This window comes from Cololabis saira, chromosome 21, assembly GCF_033807715.1.
Source record: "Cololabis saira isolate AMF1-May2022 chromosome 21, fColSai1.1, whole genome shotgun sequence".
Taxonomy (NCBI): Eukaryota; Metazoa; Chordata; class Actinopteri; order Beloniformes; family Belonidae; genus Cololabis; species Cololabis saira.
This window is the reverse complement of record NC_084607.1, coordinates 23,606,002-23,623,512: the sequence shown is the minus strand read 5'-3', so window position 1 is coordinate 23,623,512 and position 17,511 is coordinate 23,606,002. Positions and strand designations below refer to the sequence as shown.

Here is a 17,511-nt window from a genome sequence, read left to right as displayed (position 1 = left end):
GGCCACACTGCCATCTTCTTTTCTTCTATAACATGTTTTGTCTCATTTCACCTAATTTAATTTAGTGCACTATAATGGATCATTCTTAATACAGCATAAATGAATAGAGATCATTTGTCCACCTGTAATTGTGCTTGTCTGCAGTGTCCAAGCTCATGTCTGAGTTTTGCTGAATTAATTGGAAAATGATTCTCAATCAGGTTTAATGGAGTGGATATGAGTGAAGTGAATGCAGCCCTCGTTCGCTAGAACAAGACCAGGCCTGTTTCTACCGCACCAATCCCATTTGGTCCTAATTGAATTGTTCTGAGCCCCTCATCCATATATTTTCTTCACATGGAAGCTTATTACTTTGATTCTCTGCTTGCGTGTTCATGAGTATGGATGAGTGAATGACAAAGAGAGTTTATGCTCTTGTGCCAAACCTTAAATGTTCTGAGTAATATGGAAAGTAGAACAAAAACCCCAAATGAATATTTGACTAAATGGTTTTTCAACAATTCTCTCTTCTCAGGATGTGAAGTCAACCTTCTTCCAGTTTGGAGCCTCCATCCAGCAGGAGGCTCTGCTGATGTTGAACATCATGGAGGAGTATGACTGGCACATCTTCTCCATTGTTACGTCCAAGTTCCCCGGCTACCAGGAGTTCATCAACATCCTGAAAACTACAGTGGACAACAGGTGTGATTAGTTCCTTATTATTTGCTTATCACTGCATATGTGAGATTATTAGTGAACTTGATTAAATATGCCCAAAAGATGATGTAACACCATGCCGTCACTCACAAATTATTCATATTGAATAACAACCTACAGTATGTCGGTATTCAAATTGGTGGAATCGTGTCCTTACCTTTACAATTTTAAGGGCACAAGTGGAAAGCCCTAATTGGGTTACAGCTGAATTACAATGAATTTGATTAAATTAATTAGATTAAATTGTAATTAGACTGCAGTGGACTGCATGGAATTTGTTTTGTCTTTGCGTAAAGTACATTGAGATTACTTCTGTTGTGAACTGGTGCTAATTATTTGAATTGAATTTAATGATGCACTCATCACACTCAGAAAATTACGTTTGGAACACTGGACACGTCAAGGTGGCAGCTCGGGGGATTGGTTGTTGGCACTGTTGACTCAGTGCTAGAGGGTTTCGGGTTAAAATTACAGCTATCTAGGGTGTACCCCTAACGTTCGCGTCAAGGGAGCTGGAATAGACTCCAGCAGATCTCTTTGACCCTTAGTGGAGAGACATGATGAACGTTCCTCAGTGGTCACCATCTTGTTATCATAGTGAAAGTGGTAGGATACCCTTTACTTTTACAAGGTGAAAGGTTGTCAGTCAATTGTAAAACAATTAAGTCAATTTTGTGTGTATCCTACCATCAATATACATTTAAATATTGAGGGAAATCAAGTGAAGCAGCCAAAGAAGAATGCTGTGCACAACAACAACAGTTTTAAACTGAAACATCACTTATGTAGTGTTGGCCAGCACTCATGAAAATTCTCCACTTGTAACATACGTAGCCTACAGACTATAAACCATGCTAACACCTCTTTGAAACTGATTTGAAAGATAGTACAAGTGAGGCTACTAAGAGAATGATAATAGTATCAAAACAGTGTCAAAACTTAATCAGATAATAATAAAAAAAAGGAATCACTTTTGATTTTGATGCTGCGCCTCCCTCTGATCATCACAATCACACCTGCCAATTTTCAATAAGATCAAATTTATGTTTATATTTGCACATTTAGCCTGTGCTTTTATCTAATGCAACTTTCAAACTGAGGAATACACTAAAGCTACAGTATGAAAGGAGACCTTGCAGTACGTGTACAAGCCATCAGAAGGTAAGGGATAAAGCAAAACAGTGTAGGCAGAAAGGTGAACTGATAACTGCAAAAAAAAAACAAAGTTCAAAGCAATAAAGTGATAGATATGTTAGCATGTTAGGAGAGAATTTGAATTTGGGGAAGGTGTCTTTTTAATAGAGTTTTGACGATGGAAAGGGATGCCTCTTTCAGGTAGTTCATTAAACCACTGAAGAACTGCCTGCAAGAACAACCTGGACTGGCCTTGTTTGTAGGAATGGCAATCCAAGGTAACGTTCCTGTAAGAAACTCAGTAATCAATTGGGAGTATAAGTCTTTAAGATGGAGTGTTTGATGGGAGCGGAACCAGAAAACACTGTACAAGAGAACATTGGTGATTTAAACGTGACCCTGGTAGCTAGTGGAGCTCAGTGAGTAGCGGCCTGATGTAAGCCTTTTTGGGATCATTATAAACCAGATGTACTGCTGCGTTCTAGATCTCTCTGGGTATTTGGAAAGCACCTGGAGACAACTTGTATTTTAATAAACGCTATATGAATACAATTGAATTGGATCATCTGTACAGGATTCATATGCTGGTAGACCAGCAAGGAGAGAGTTAAGGTAGTTGAGATGAGTGTTAACCATCGCCTGTACCAAGACTTGGCTGCCATACCAAATAGCTGCCATCCAAAATAAATAGTTGTAGAGGAAAGTGGCTAAATTTGTACTTCATTAAACTTATTCCAGCATTTATAGAATTGCTTTAAATTGCAGCAGCCACCACCTGTCTGAAAGGAAGCCATGCCAATTTATAGTGTTAGGACTGACTTTAAAATATCTGAACAATCGTAATACATAGGGGTGTAACGATAAACTAATCTCACGATACGGTACGATACACGATATTGAGGTCACGATAACGATACGATACGATAGTAATAGTCATGAGGAAATTGTCTTTTATTTGAAAGACACAAAATACAAAATAATGCTGTGCGTTTGCCCTATTGTTACAGTTTGTAATGCTTTATAACTGTTTAAGTTTTAAAGAGAAAGCCAGGCCAACCATTTTCCAAAAACTGAACTAAAAGTAAATGTCAGGTTTGGATTATGCATCTTCAGTTCAGTACAAATATTTTGCCACAAACTGAATAGTTTCTCTCATGTATGATTTGACTTTTTTCTTTTCCAGAAATTTAACAACTAAAATTAAATAAATAAATAAAAGTAAATAAATACATGCAATTTTACATCATAAAAAAGATTGATTCATGCTCACCTTATAAGTGTAAGAGGAGATTTATTTTTGTTAAGAAGGTTATTTTGTTAATTCAGGGTTCATTATTTTATAAATATATTCTTTATATTCTGTAAATCAGGGACTATAATTACACTAGTCAGTTTATCTGTAGTGATTAGTATGTTTTAGATTGGGCGGAGTGATACAGCACTAGGTGCTGTGTTGATGTTCTAAAATCCTACGCTGTTGAGCGGACTTTGAAGTACACTGGAACTTAGCAGAAGTTGTCCCTGTGTTTATCCTACTCACGACCCCAAAAAGGTTTAATTTAATAAGGTAAGGCTTAACTCTACACCAGACTTACATAAGTAAAGGTTCAGAGCTCAAAACGGGACCACAAAACGGGACTAGTTTCTTCTGAGCGGAGTAAGATTTTGGTCCGCGCGGTCCGGTCGCGGTCGGATACGCGTTACTAGTCAACACAATGGATTAATATTAATAATCCAATATCGCGATACATTTTGCCACCTCCACGACACGTATTGTGACATTTTTGTATCGCAAAATTTCGTGGCACGATATATTGTTACACCCCTAGTAATACAACAAGTTCAAACAGTTGAATTTGTGGTTATGTAGCTTATGTAGCATTGGTTAGCATTCCAGACTGCCTGAGCAGGTTGAGACTTCCAGGTTGAGACGTCCAGGTGTGCAACTAAAATTTGTTCCTTGAATGGCCGCTAGAGGTTGGCTCCAAATGCAAGTCAGTCTCCATTAGCTGCCATGTTAAAATGTCCAACTTAAGAGCAGAATGAAATATATTTACAGTGTGGTACCAAAAACCATTATGGTCTCAATCGTTTGATTTCACATCCATGATGATAACTATATTTTTTGTACCATGCCAGGAGAGTTTATATAAAGCCATAACTGTATTCCTTATATGATTGATTGACAGTCTGCTAAGCCAATGGCTAGCTGTTATCACTTCCTCACATGTAATCGCCAAGCGTACTGTGCTTAGCAAAGCAACCACCCATTTGTATCAACCCTGCAGTGGCTAAAGCTGACATACAGTAAGCTGTCATTTTTGTTTTCGCTCTCGAGACATCATGTTATACGATGTATCTCACTGTAAATGACTCTCGGCACCTCTGCAGATATTTTGGCGGGGTTCCGTTGAAGCCGCTGCGAGCAAAGTAACTTTGATTGACCTGCGGTGGGCGTGTTCCAGTCGGCTTCTCGATCAAAATAGCTCAGCCTCGTATGAAGAAAAACAGAAGGTTAAAAGTAGATAAGCTAGTAATAATTGGAACAAATACATGTACTGTTTAAAACACAGCTCTCCAAACAATTGGTAATTTCTTTTGTAATACAACAGGGAAATATATACTATATATACTATAATATATACTATCACCTGGGCCACAGAACCCTGGTTAGCAAACTGAATGATTTCTGACTTAAAATCAAGTGACAGAAATGTGTTATACCTTATTTCTTTTCTTTTGCGTGAATTTCTGACTTTATACTCACTTGGACCCCCCACAGCCTAAGGCACAAAAAAGTGTGTATGTGTACAATACCTCTATGGTCGTCATTGTAGCCTTTTTAGTTTTGGCATTTGGGACATGTAGAACATCATCCCTTTCAGACAGCAAGAAGAGGACACCAAGTCCCAAATCACTTTCATAGTACTCTCCTTGGCCATTGTTAGATTTGTACATTGGGGCTAGAAATCCCTTGTTTCCGTACCATGTCACACTTTATAATACTCACTTGAGTATCTGCATCTGTCTTTGTGATCTCACTCTGTTAGCTCTTGCTAGCAGCTGCTAACACCTGACACCACAGAGTCCGGTTTATGACATTGTGTTGTTTAATTACCAATACATTTTTTTTCTGCATTTGTTACTCCTGAAAACAGGCAGCTAGTTGTATTTAAGACAAATACATTTTCTTTATAAATGAGCACTTGTAACTTTCTGCTTTTTTTTTGTTTGTTTTTTTCCAAGCTAACTGGCACCAGAGTTTTACCTGAGAAAGAAAAACTATAAAAATATAAACACCAACTTTCCATTATTGGAGTCTATACTCTTGTCTTAGTCTCTCTATGTTAAATAATCTGTCTTTGGCAAGAGAAGTGTTCCACCACTGCAGTTTACTAGTTTTTACTATAATGTATGATATAACATTAAATTAGATCCTTATATAAGTCACAAAAGTAGACAAATGCAATGTCCTTAAGCTGATAACACATAAACAATTAGATTGTCTTATGCACACCCCCTCTTTAAACATTGACAGTGCTTGTGGGAAAACTTAGTGAAGCCACCTCCTAACAATGTTCATGGCAGAAGAAAGCAACTGTTCCCAATGAAGCAGATAACTATTCCCTTTGGAAACTTTTCTTGTGAACAGATAAAAAAAAATGGTACATCCTAAATGTATCCATTATAGTAGAGGATGTGGGTAAACTGTGATTGTGGATGACAAAGTATGATGATTAGTTATTGCTTTGCTGCACCAGTGCTTAAATGAGATGATTTTTATCCTGTCCAAATGTACATGTCAATGATTCAGTGATGTGCACGGTGGAATATTTTTTTTAAATACCTTGTCGCCTTTTCTGCATCTTTCCCGACGTAATTGTGGCAATTGCTGTACATAGTGGTGATATTATGTTACAACTTCAACCTATATCTAGCCCATATAGTGTGATGATATTTTTAGATGATAAACTTATAGAAATTAATCAGCTGCACATGAAGACTTTTCCGATTTTGTCACTTCTCGAAATGTGACATGTAGCGCATCAAATCTTACTCTAGTGTCTAATTAGATGCTTTTAACTCAATATTCAAATTTAATGTTAAATAAAAGTTAAGTGTTTAATAAAAATGTAAGGCTCGATGTCTGTAAATTATGGCCAAACACAGACTAATCCAGCGCAAATGCATTGAACGAATGTCGGGGTGTAATTTCAGAATCACTGCAGGTCCTGGGGTAATTTTAATCCAGTGCAAATAATAAATAAGACTATGTCAGGGTGGCTGACAATGGAGCAGGACAATGATTCCCAAGCATCAGACTAAACCCACACTGGAATGGACTCAGAAAAAGAAAATTGCAATTTTGGAGTCGTCCAGTCAGAGCCCAGACTTTAACCCCTTGCCGTGGAATGATCACAAGAGAGCTGTTCACACCAAACCTCTTACAAAGATGTCTGAGTGAAGCAAATCTGTGGGAAAAAAAATCATCCTGTGTAGGTCTGATCTACTCATAGTGTTTGAAATTACAGCTGCCAAAGGAAGCTTAAGCAGGGCACTGAATACTCTCTGTGTTCATTAAAGACACTCGAATTTTCTGTTATAAGCTTAAGCAAATTGTGTTTTCGATAATTATTTTAACATAGATAGAGGTCATCTCATATTTTACAAAATCTGTTCATGTATCTCGTATATATGGATGTTAAACAACATGCAGAAACCTCTTTTATTTCCTTCATTTTTGCTCTAATCTAATATTAAATCTAACAAGTTAACAGCAGCTGAATTTCATTGTGCTCAGTGTTATTTTTTGTCATCCTTTGTCCCCAGTTACTATGATGCTAAGGTATTTACATGAGTGTTTGCTGTTTTTATTATTTTTGCCGTGTAGGTTATAACCTCCCGGGACTCGAACGCAGTACATCATGTTGTGTGTGTGTTTTGTCAGTGTTGCCACTGACCAAAATCAGTTTGCAGCTCCTAAAAATCCTGCCACCATTACCAATCATTTTAATTCTAATGGGTAATGATGTCTGCCCTTTGCAGCACCTGAGCACTGTTAATAGTCCGCCAATTGGATGTTGACAGTTTTTCTCCTGTTCTTGTTATTCCTGCTTTAGTTTTGTGGGCTGGGACCTGCAGAATATCATCACTCTGGATGCAGTAGAAGAAGACAGTCGTTCTCAGATCATGCTCAAGAAGGTCCAGTCTCCTGTAGTCTTGCTCTACTGCTCCAAAGACGAGGCCGTCTACATCCTGGACGAGGCTCGCTCTCTGGGCCTGACTGGGTTTGGTTACATCTGGATTGTGCCGTCACTCACCACCGGAAACCCGGAAATAACGCCAGAGACGTTTCCATCGGGAATGATTTCAGTGTCGTACGATGACTGGGACTACCCGCTGGAAGCACGAGTCCGGGATGGTCTTGGGATCATAACGTCTGCAGCGGCAGCCATGTTGGACGAGTATGGCGACATCCCCGAGGCCAAGACGTCCTGTTATGGCCAGATGGAGAAAACCACAAAGCTGCCGCCCAGCGCACTACATAAGTAAGCATAACTGTTGGTTTTTAATTGCATTCTAGTCTCTTGTGACATAAAGTATTACTGTACAAGGAGATAAGAGCTAAACAATGTCAAGATCACAGTTGTAAAGAAATGTGTTCCAGTGTCCGTGTTGGGGTTGTGTGTTTGAATGCATCATATCCTACGAGAATGTCGGAGGTCTATGTTACATAATGAAATCGCCAGTGGCTACAAGACCAAGAGATTTAGAATAACAGCTATGGCAAAAGAGGATTGTTGGCGTTAAAGATATAGAGGGAATATAAAGCGGTTTGATGTGGAAGTTTATGATTTCTGCAGAGGAAAAAAGAGGCAAGGGAAGAAATTGACACGGGGGTAGCAGCAGGAAGCCACTACAAATGAGTGCTCTCCCAAATTGAAGAGCTCCTCGATGGGTCCTTCTGTTCTTCCGCTCATCTTTTCTTCCATCGCTCATTCCCTTTTCTTCACTCTCCTTCTCATCATGTGCTCTCCCCGCAGCAGCCAGTGGGAGATGTTGCAGGTCTTGCCAGCTCTGTCTGGCTTTCCATCTGGCAGAGGGGAAAGAAACACACACGAGGAGTGTTTACATTCCAATATTGTTTTTATTCGACATAATGATGTGTGAAATGAATATTCGTACGTCTGAATGACAGAATTTGATTGCCGAATGCATTTACAAAAACAAAATAAGATGCGTTGTCTGTCTCCAAGATCCTTATGTCTCTAAGTTAGAATGCTAAATCTAGAAAAAGATTGTCCAAAAATTTAGCATATCTCCCCATAATTTTGCCAAAGTACAACAACATGTAATTTAATCTATTATAAATGACATATTATATAAATAGACAGCAGTTGTGTCATCTTTATCCAGTTCAATTCCTTGCAAAGATTTTGATCATTTCAGTGTTGATCCAGAACATTGTGTTGTGCATGAATTAAAGTTTTGATGGCGTCAACATATGACCTTACCGTCTCCCTGATGGATTTTTATATCTTTGAATTGCTTCTCAATCATGTTTCAACTGCACAGACATTTTGGAAGTAGGTTACATGTGTTTTTATATATTTACATAAAAAGAAACACAGATACAAAGTCTTGCACTACTAAAATTTCATCTTACTTGTTGACCAAATTAGTCACTGTTGTTGCCAAACCTGAGATGAGATCAAATTTAACTCTTGGTAAATAAATGACAGAAATAAGTATGGTAACGTGAATACATGTTGGGCATGTAAACCAGGTCCCCATCTGGCCTTTTACTTCTAAACAAATTAAAGCTCTGCAGCCATACAAAGATCCTCACCTCAAGAGTGTGTCTGGTGGGTTGTGTCTTTGGTGCAATACTGGAAAAAAGGAAAAAAGGGGGGGGTTTACAAGTAAAGAATAACAACTTGTCCTAGGATTTTTCTCATTCTCTTTGCTGGGGTGGTTTATCATTAGGTTTTAATTTGTAAAAAATGTTTTTATTTTTATTCCTAATTTTATCATTTGTCCAATACCTGAGGTTGCTTTAACACATACACGCTTACAGAGATTACACCTGGATTACAGATCAAATGTACCTTAACCTTCCCTTGTTCCTTAACTTTCCCTTAACCTGGTGCAGTTTTCTTGGTGAATAAATAAGCATTTGGGCAATTTCATTTATTCATTTATCTTGTCTGCAATTGTCCTAGTTATTTGCTTTGTTAAATAGGCCCTCCAGAAAAACGCAATTACGCGATCGCATAATTCATTGCATAATCAGCCAAATGGCGCAGATTACGCCGGGATACATTTATTCCTAAAAGGGCGCATATTTCCCGCGATGATCGCATATGTCCGCCCTGAATATGCGAATTATGCGGGGCTCGCTTGATTTCACAATAGCCGCACATTTTCGCATAAAGTTTGGAAAAAGGGGGGAGTGTTGTGAGTGACATGTCGGGACGCCCGGTCGCGACGTGCGGGACCCGCCCGGGTACCTCCGCACCCCTCGCAGAAACCGCCACCCCCCAAACAGCAGCTCTCACCCGCGGGGGTGAGAGGAAAAAGGGAGTGCCGTCTCCGTCGAGCCCCCCGCTTGCGCGGTGGACGCGGGTGCCGGTGGACTCAGGATCCGCGCTGACCGCGCACCACTGCGCCTGCGAGGGCTGGCGGAGGCGGACACACGCTCCCATCCACTGGGGGATCTTGGCGGCGGACGCGTGGGGTGACGGAGCTCTGGCTCGTCCCCTCACCGCGCCGGTGCACCCGGCAATCACCCGAGCACTGAGCCGCGGGCTGGGGGGGAAAGAGGCGGCCGGCCTCCGGGCCGCCACCGCCCCTCTCCTCTCCACCCGCGCTCTCCTTTTTTTCCCTCGCCTACGACCTCAGATCAGACGAGACAACCCGCTGGATTTAACTAAGCGGGGGAAAAGAAACTAACAAGGATTCCCTCAGTAGCGAAGAGGGAAGAGCTCAGCGCCGAATCCGCAACTTCCTGCATATTTCGCATATTTTTCAACTTTCCGCATATTCCAAGACTTCCCGCATATTCCGCAATTTCACTGCATAAAAGCACATAAAAAACCCGCACATTTAATCGCATAATCAATGATTTTAGCCCGCAGAATCAAGGATTTTTGCCTGCGTTTTTCTGGAGGGTCTAGTTAAAGGAGCTTGAGGCTCCTTTTAAGAAATGAGACTCTATAGCGCCACCCTTCACCACGACGGCCGTCGGGGGTACTGCAGCCAACAGCGAAGCCGGCACGGGAGAACGAGGTCATTTGACGTCACATCCGCAGGACAGCGCGGGAAATTCCGGTCACAATTGCAGCACATTTTGCAGCACACAGCCTGTTCAAGGCAACGGAGAGATACGCTAGAGGGCTCATTCTTTTTGGTTTGGAACGCTTCATCTGACATTATTACTAGAAAACTTAAAACGCTTACAAATTTTTTTCATAAATCCTGCCTCAATCCTGCCTCAAGCTCCTTTAAAGTAACTGTACCGTATTTTCTGCACTAAAAGGCACATTTAAAGTCCTTAAATTTTCCCAAAAATTGGCTGTGCACCCTATAATCCGGGGCGTCTTATGTATGAATTTTGTTGTGCTTACTGACCTCAAACCAATTTTATGTGGTACGCTGCGCTCAAAAATAGTGCAGTTTTAGTTTGACTTTAGTAGCGACGAAACCGCTCCGCTTGATTTGTTGAACCATTCAGCTGACACATTAGAATCAGCCCTTGGTTGGATACAGGTTGCAATGTCAGACAACGGTAGATAACTAATTATGTAGTGCTGGCAAGTAACCACCATCCAACACCTAGTCCGTGTTACCTTACTATAATTAGACGTCAAGACAACGTTTTGTTTTCAGAGTAAACCCAATTTTCAAATCTATATCATAATCTATTATAATCAAATATTGGAATACAACATTGTTCCAACCTCACTCTAACCTCCGGTGTCCGCTATAGCTGGTAACGATGAACCAATCAGAGAACAGGACGTAGTACGGCGCTTATTTACGCCACTTTTTATTTGTGGATTTGTGGAAGACGAATTATTTAAAAAATTGAGTGTATTTTTCTGTATTTGTTAGAACTGACCAGTATTATTTGTGAACGAGTTGAATAAAGTTCGACTTACCAGACTGTTTTGTTTCGCTTTATATATGTTTTATCATGCGTCTTAAACCCGGTGCGCCTTATGTATGAAAATAGATCCGTTCATTGATATTGCACCTTATAATGCCGTGCGCTTAATGGTCCGCAAAATACAGTATTTAAAAAAATATTAATTGTCCTTTTAACCTTGCGTGGAGCTCTTATACATTTTAGACACTGGAATAATCTCATGTTTTTTAAATCAGGTGCACACAAAAATGTAGTTGTCACTGACGTGGCTGAAAAGTTTTCCAGACCATAGTCGTTTTTCTCTCTCTCTCTCTCTCTCTCTCTCTCTCTGTCTTTCTGTCTCTCTCCCTCTCTCCACAGAGAGTGATTCTACTGTCAAAATAACTCCAGTGGGTTTTCAAGTGCCAATTCCACACCAACAGATCTCTGTTTTGTCAGGAAACACAGATGCACCAACGGGAATGACCAAATAACCAGAGCCAGCTGACTCCATCCTCAGCAGGCTGACTGCCTTAGGTTGTTATCCAAGTGATGAGTGCCCACAGATGGCTGTGTTGTGGGTGAGAAGGTTCAGCCAATAGGACTTGAGGGCCAGGAAATGAGAAACATGATTGGTCAATGCTAGGTCTGGGACATGGGCCAGTGTGAGTTGTTATACCATTAGTGGCTGTCAGGGGAGATAGGAGAACATGGTCAGCAGACACGCTCACATCAAAAGAGGTGGGCCGATGGGCAGTGCTCTTTTCTTTCTCTTGTCTTTATTTCCCAATGTGCACAAGTAAATAATAGCAACATCTCATAAAGATTTGTCCAGCACTGACTTTTAGATTTGCTGTTTCTTTCCTGAAACACATCTCAGACTCAATTTGTGCTTTAAAAAGATTTTGATTTACAGCGTGAGCTGCCTCCAGCCTTAAACAAGCATGAAACATGTCACAACTGAGCAAAACTCATGTTGATGAGAATTAGAGAACTGGAATGACAGGTACATTCCTGGGAAGTGAAGTTTTACCTCACTCACTTGGCTTGTGACAGCTGTGATGATAAATCCACTGTGGCACATCCAAGATGAATATGTTTTGCAGAGTGATAGAAAAAAAATAAAATTAAATACAAACAGGAGACAAATGACCAACTAAAAGTGCCGCCCAGCACAGCAATCACACCAAGTGACAGGTCGGGGTAAAATATATGCACGTGCAAACTCGTATATGTGCATGTGCGTTATCAAAACAAGAAAAGTGCCCTCGCCCTTCAGCGCATGATCTGTCCTGGCAGATTTACAGGGTGCTGCTCACCTTGTGCTGGTGAACAGTACACCTTAAAGGACTTAAGCACTTATTTATCAGTGTGTGCACGAGTGTGGAAAAGGCTTGTGGTTGGAGTTCGATCAGACTGGTAATTTCAGACTCTGACATACAAAAAGTACAAAAGTTGGTATCCTTTTTTAATTTGATGTTTCTTCTTTTCTGTGTAATGATATAGAAATTATCCTAATCTTTCTATTAGGCAAATACAGCCTCCATTAAATAACAGCATTTAGATTTTTTCACGGTGCTATTATTTATTTAGTTCAAACCAATCAAAAGGACAAAAGCATGTGGGCAACACTAAGTAGCCCGTTACTACGTAGGATTTTAGAGGATCATTTTCTGGCAATTCTTTTTTCATGTTCTCTGATCACTTCCATCCGTACTAGCAATCAAGATAATCAGCAGCATCCGCTTCACATCCACTGAAACCCACACGGAACAGAACAGGTCTGAGAACAAGTGACAACACGTCGTCTTCAGAGATGGCTGCCATCTTCTGCCAAAATGTGAAAAACAACATATATTTCGTGCAAACTACTTAAATTTCAAGTTTATTTGTACAATCTTATCTCACCTTATATTAAAATCCACTGTTGTTTTACTTAAGATGTATTTTCAGAAAGAATGGGACACGAGGACACGTCATCACCTGATTTCCTCCATGCCAGAGTGCCTTTTAAGTGTTGTGAGACGGAATAACAACATGACAAAGTGCTCACAGCTTTTCTGTCCTAAACATTTTTTGTTTGCGTGTTTGTGTGTTTGTTTTATGTGTAGGTCTCAGGAGCAAAAAAGGAGTTAAATTAACACTGAGTGATGATAACGAGAACAAACATGAAACATCTTCAGAACGTACTGCTTGAAAAAAAGTCAGCGTACAGCGTAGTTTTTGTTTTTGTTTTCACATTTTTTGTTCAATCCCCCAATTTTTCGGATTATGGGTGACTGCTTATTCCCTAACCAGAGTTATAGTAAAACAATAAAAAGGCTAGTGGTTACGAATCATCAGACCTGACTGACAGTAACAGGTTAAGAGTTGTGTCTAGAGCATTATGGTGTGTTTTAACATAACACCATGAGGAAAAGACATCAGGAGCAATGTGGAAAAGGTTATAAAACACATTATCAGAAAATGTTGAGTTTAAACTTCTGCAGTGAGGAAGATTATGTCCAAGTGGAAAGCTTTCAAGATAGTCTTCCCCGGAGTAAATGCCCCAGCAGATTTACTCCAAGGTCAGACTGTACAATGCTTAGAGAAATAAGAAAAATAGATAAAAAAGCTACATCTCAGACCCCACAGGCCTCACTGAACATGCGTAATTTTAAAAACCATGACAGCATAATTAAAAGAAGACTGTAGAAGCGCAGTCTTGTTGAAAGCGTTGCCAGGAGAAAGCCTTTTCTGTCTAAAACGATCATAAAAGCATGACTGAGATTTGCAAAAGTGGGACCACATTTGCCGAAAACCAAATAAAGCATTTCAGCAGAAACACCTCACACCCACTGTCAGGCACGGCGTTAGAGGGCTGATGATTTGTGGGCTTGTTTTGCAGTTACAGGATTTTGGCACCTTCCAGTGATTGAATCGCCCATGGACTCCTCTGTATGTCAGAGTATTCTAGAGGCACATATAAAAACATTAATCTAAACGCCGCCGCTGACAACAGTCAGCACACTGGAAAATCAACATCAGACTTGTGGAAAAATTGAAAAATAATAAAGTCTTTGGAGTCAAACTCAAGACCTCAACTGAACTGAGAGGCTGTGGGACCTCAAGAAAAATGTGTAAAAGCAAATGTCAAAAAAACGCTGAATGAACGGACAGTGTTTGGAGCCATTGGAGCCTCAAACAAGTGGTTTAAATTATTTTTATGTAAAAAGACAAGAAGAAAGGAATTTGGATGTTGTGGCTGAGAAACATTGCGCTAAAAATTGGAAAAAGGACAGGATGACTGTTTCAAGGCAATGAATCTTCTAAACTGGCTTATATTCAACAGGAATAGCATGTGATTGTAGATGTTATCTACGCCTCACAGACACTGCAACTGTACCACCATCTTTCTTTTACTTTGCATTCTCCCACAGCGGACAACAGGGAAATACTGAATAAAAGATCAAGCTGTATGAACAGAGTTTAATAAGCAGTGATGCCAACCAAAGCAAAGAAGGTTATGAATGTTTCATTTATTTGTGAAAGATGTCCTAAAGGTAAAAACCCATTAACGTTAAATTCAACAAGTGTGAGAAGGATTCATATTTTCCTTTTTTTAACACAATAAATCCTGCTGGAAAAAGGTGACTGTTTGCATTTGTGTGAGGTCCAAACTCAAACGGCTGAAAGTTACATAGAAACCCACACATGAGAAGATGGACAGGGGCGATGCCATGTAAGCGTCTTCTTTCCATTGCAATGTCATCCTTCATGAAATAACACATACGACCTGAGGCTGACTGTGTTTCCTAATCATGACCGACCCTTGAGTCCCCTTATAAAAATCTGAATCAGCATAAACAGCAGCTTCCATCTTTGTTCAGACTTCCCCCTTTGTCTCTCGCAGTCACACCAATTATGTATGCCGACTTCATAGATCTCAAGTACCTCTGACAGTATACATCATTGCCTTGACTGGTCTTTGTCTTAACCAGGATAAATGTCTTCATCTTTGATACATGCAGCCTTGTACACTTCATCTTGTAATCTTTTTAGAGGCTCGTCCCCACTCCAGTGAAGCGGCTTCAAATGAAAATGTAGAGGTCTTATCACAAAGTAAGCCAGAAATCAAAATAAGGAAGCGCCTGAATTTGTAGTATTGTTACAAGAGGGGGTAGCTGTTGAGAAACTAAAACATGCACATACACTGGCAAGGTATTCTGCATTAAAATTGTATCTGTTCTTCATGTAAATCTCAGTAATAGACCAATAAAATGTGCTTAAGATGATGATATTGACACGCAAAAGCACTTTATTGAAAATTCCCATGAAACACTCATGCATGGAGTAAAATGTAAGTTAACCTATGAAGTAACTTTGGCAGCCAACAGTTCCTTTGATTGCTCTGGATCAGACCTGTACAATCTTCAGGAGGGATTTTTGGCCGTTTTTCTTTCCTGAGCTGTTTCAGCTCAGACACATTGGGAGGATATCTGGCGTGAAAAGCTCTTGAGGTCATCCCAGAGCATCCCAGTTCTTTTCTTTTTTTTTTATTTGCAGCAACTAGGTATGGTTTAGTGTGTTGCTGCTTTCCACGGGTGCAAAACACTCCAGACACATGTGGAGATGTACGGTAATGCCAGAAGCGTTTTGAGCTGTGAAACATCCCCTGTCACTCCATATGATTTTCATATGATTTTGATAGATGATTTTCCAAAGTCCTTTTGTGGTCGACTTACTTAAATATTTAGGGGTCATTGTCCTACTCAACTTATACCAAGCATCAGCTTCTGCAGGATATTTTGGTGAGTTTGGGATTCCATCTCCCCTCAATGATGTCAAGTGTTCTTGGTTCATGGGAAGCAAAGCAAGTGCAAATCATGATGCTCCCTCCCTCGCACTCCACAGGTGGTACAATGTTTAGATGTTGGGATGGTGCACTCTTTGACAATTACTCCTTTACCTTTACACATTTTTTACCTGCAGCCTGTAGCATTATGCATTTCCCAAGGAGCAGGATTTTATTTTATTTTTTCAATTTCTTTTGTAGAGAGCATCAACGTTCTACTTCTTTCCCGTTCTTCTCAGAGATGTTTTGACATTTTGAGTGATGTATTAAAGCATAATGTTACAGAGTAAAACACCAAAAAGGGGCACGTGGACAGTATGTAGTCCTTTCCGTCATTATTTAGTACATTTCCCTCCTGCAGCAAGTCTTCTGCAGCAAACCACCACCCCAGTCAATTTCCACATCCCTTTATCAATACCGTTTTTGCTCCAAAAAAGAGGAAGAGAGGGGGAAGAAATATCTCTGGATATTTTTATCTTGATTCTTCTGAGGCCTAGTCCTCTTCCTCTCTCATCACACTTGCTTTCCATCTCCTTCCCTCAACCTCATTCATCTTTATACTCCCTCTCATTTCTATGGGTGCTCTATTTCTGCTGTCTCTCCACCTCTGCAGCTTCTTCCCTCCCTTGATGAATAGGGAGGTTAGAGATATAAAGGAGGCCGGGCAGTGAGAGAAATTGGACAATGAGCTCTGAGCTGCAGGGTCCCCGCTCTAACACAGACACACTGAGACAGACGTAGCCGTGTTACATGGAGCATCGTTGAGGTGTGAAAAATAGTTGCCTTTGTTTTTGTGTGCGCTTGGATGTTGATCCAGGGTTTGTTTCGGGTCATTTTTGCAGCATAGACACTTTAGTCTGTGTCCGTATCCTAGCAACACCCTATCGGTCCACCTGTTCGCTGGGCTTCTGCTCAAACACTCTTGCATCAAGACACACAATCCACCTGTCTTGTCTGTAATAGCTTAGTGACACGGATTCTGAATGCAGACAAGCTGAAAAACTGATGTATGCTTGATGTATGCTTACTTACAGAAATCGTGGGAATATGGGCGATATTGTCTGATAAAGGCAGGGATATTATTTTATTTATGGACCTGATTTATACCGCAGTAAGGTCTAGCAATGTCAGACACAACATGAAACAGCTCAGATACTGCAGTCTACAGTGACGTAGGAACACGCTCCATTTAGAAGTTTGCACCGACGCGCCGGCTCCGTAGGGGGGAAGGAAAAGAGGAGCCATATCTGCTGTCGTACATGACCGCTGACAGAGGGAGACAGAGTGGGGAAGGACAGTAATGATAAATGTGGAGCCTGTGTGGACCCAAGAATATCTTCCGACTGCCCTCCATCTTAGCTAATGTGACCTGCCATATGGGTCAACCATTACAGCGTGTGTGTGTGTGTGTGTGTGTGTGTGTGTGTGTGTGTGTGTGTGTGTGTGTGTGTGTGTGTGTGTGTGTGTGTGTGTGTTATAGGGTAGCACGGACTGATGACTGCCTTAGGTCTGTGTGTAAATGTCAAATGATTCAAATTTGCTCTAGCCTTTCCTAAAATATTGTATTTTTCTTTAAGCTGACTAGTAAGTTATTTTAAAAAAAGGGTGCAATCATGAGCAAAGGTCAGTCCCCCTCTTTTAGTTCTTCTTAAAACATAAAACGTATCATATCAGAGTGGATATTGCTATTAGGCAAGTGCAATCTTGTCATTTCTTGTTG

The 17,511-nt window shown here is 40.4% G+C and overlaps 1 protein-coding gene across 3 annotated transcripts in view; it reads left to right on the top strand.

Annotated features, from left to right (window-relative positions):
- Positions 1-17,511, top strand: part of grin2aa (glutamate receptor, ionotropic, N-methyl D-aspartate 2A, a) — a 213,167-nt gene that overhangs the window by 135,616 nt on the left and 60,040 nt on the right. For all 3 annotated transcript variants that reach the window (XM_061712466.1, XM_061712467.1, XM_061712465.1), the window contains 2 exons: positions 515-681; positions 6,951-7,379. In XM_061712466.1, coding sequence (XP_061568450.1) covers positions 515-681; positions 6,951-7,379 — 596 coding nt within the window. The remainder of the gene's footprint in view (positions 1-514; positions 682-6,950; positions 7,380-17,511) is intronic.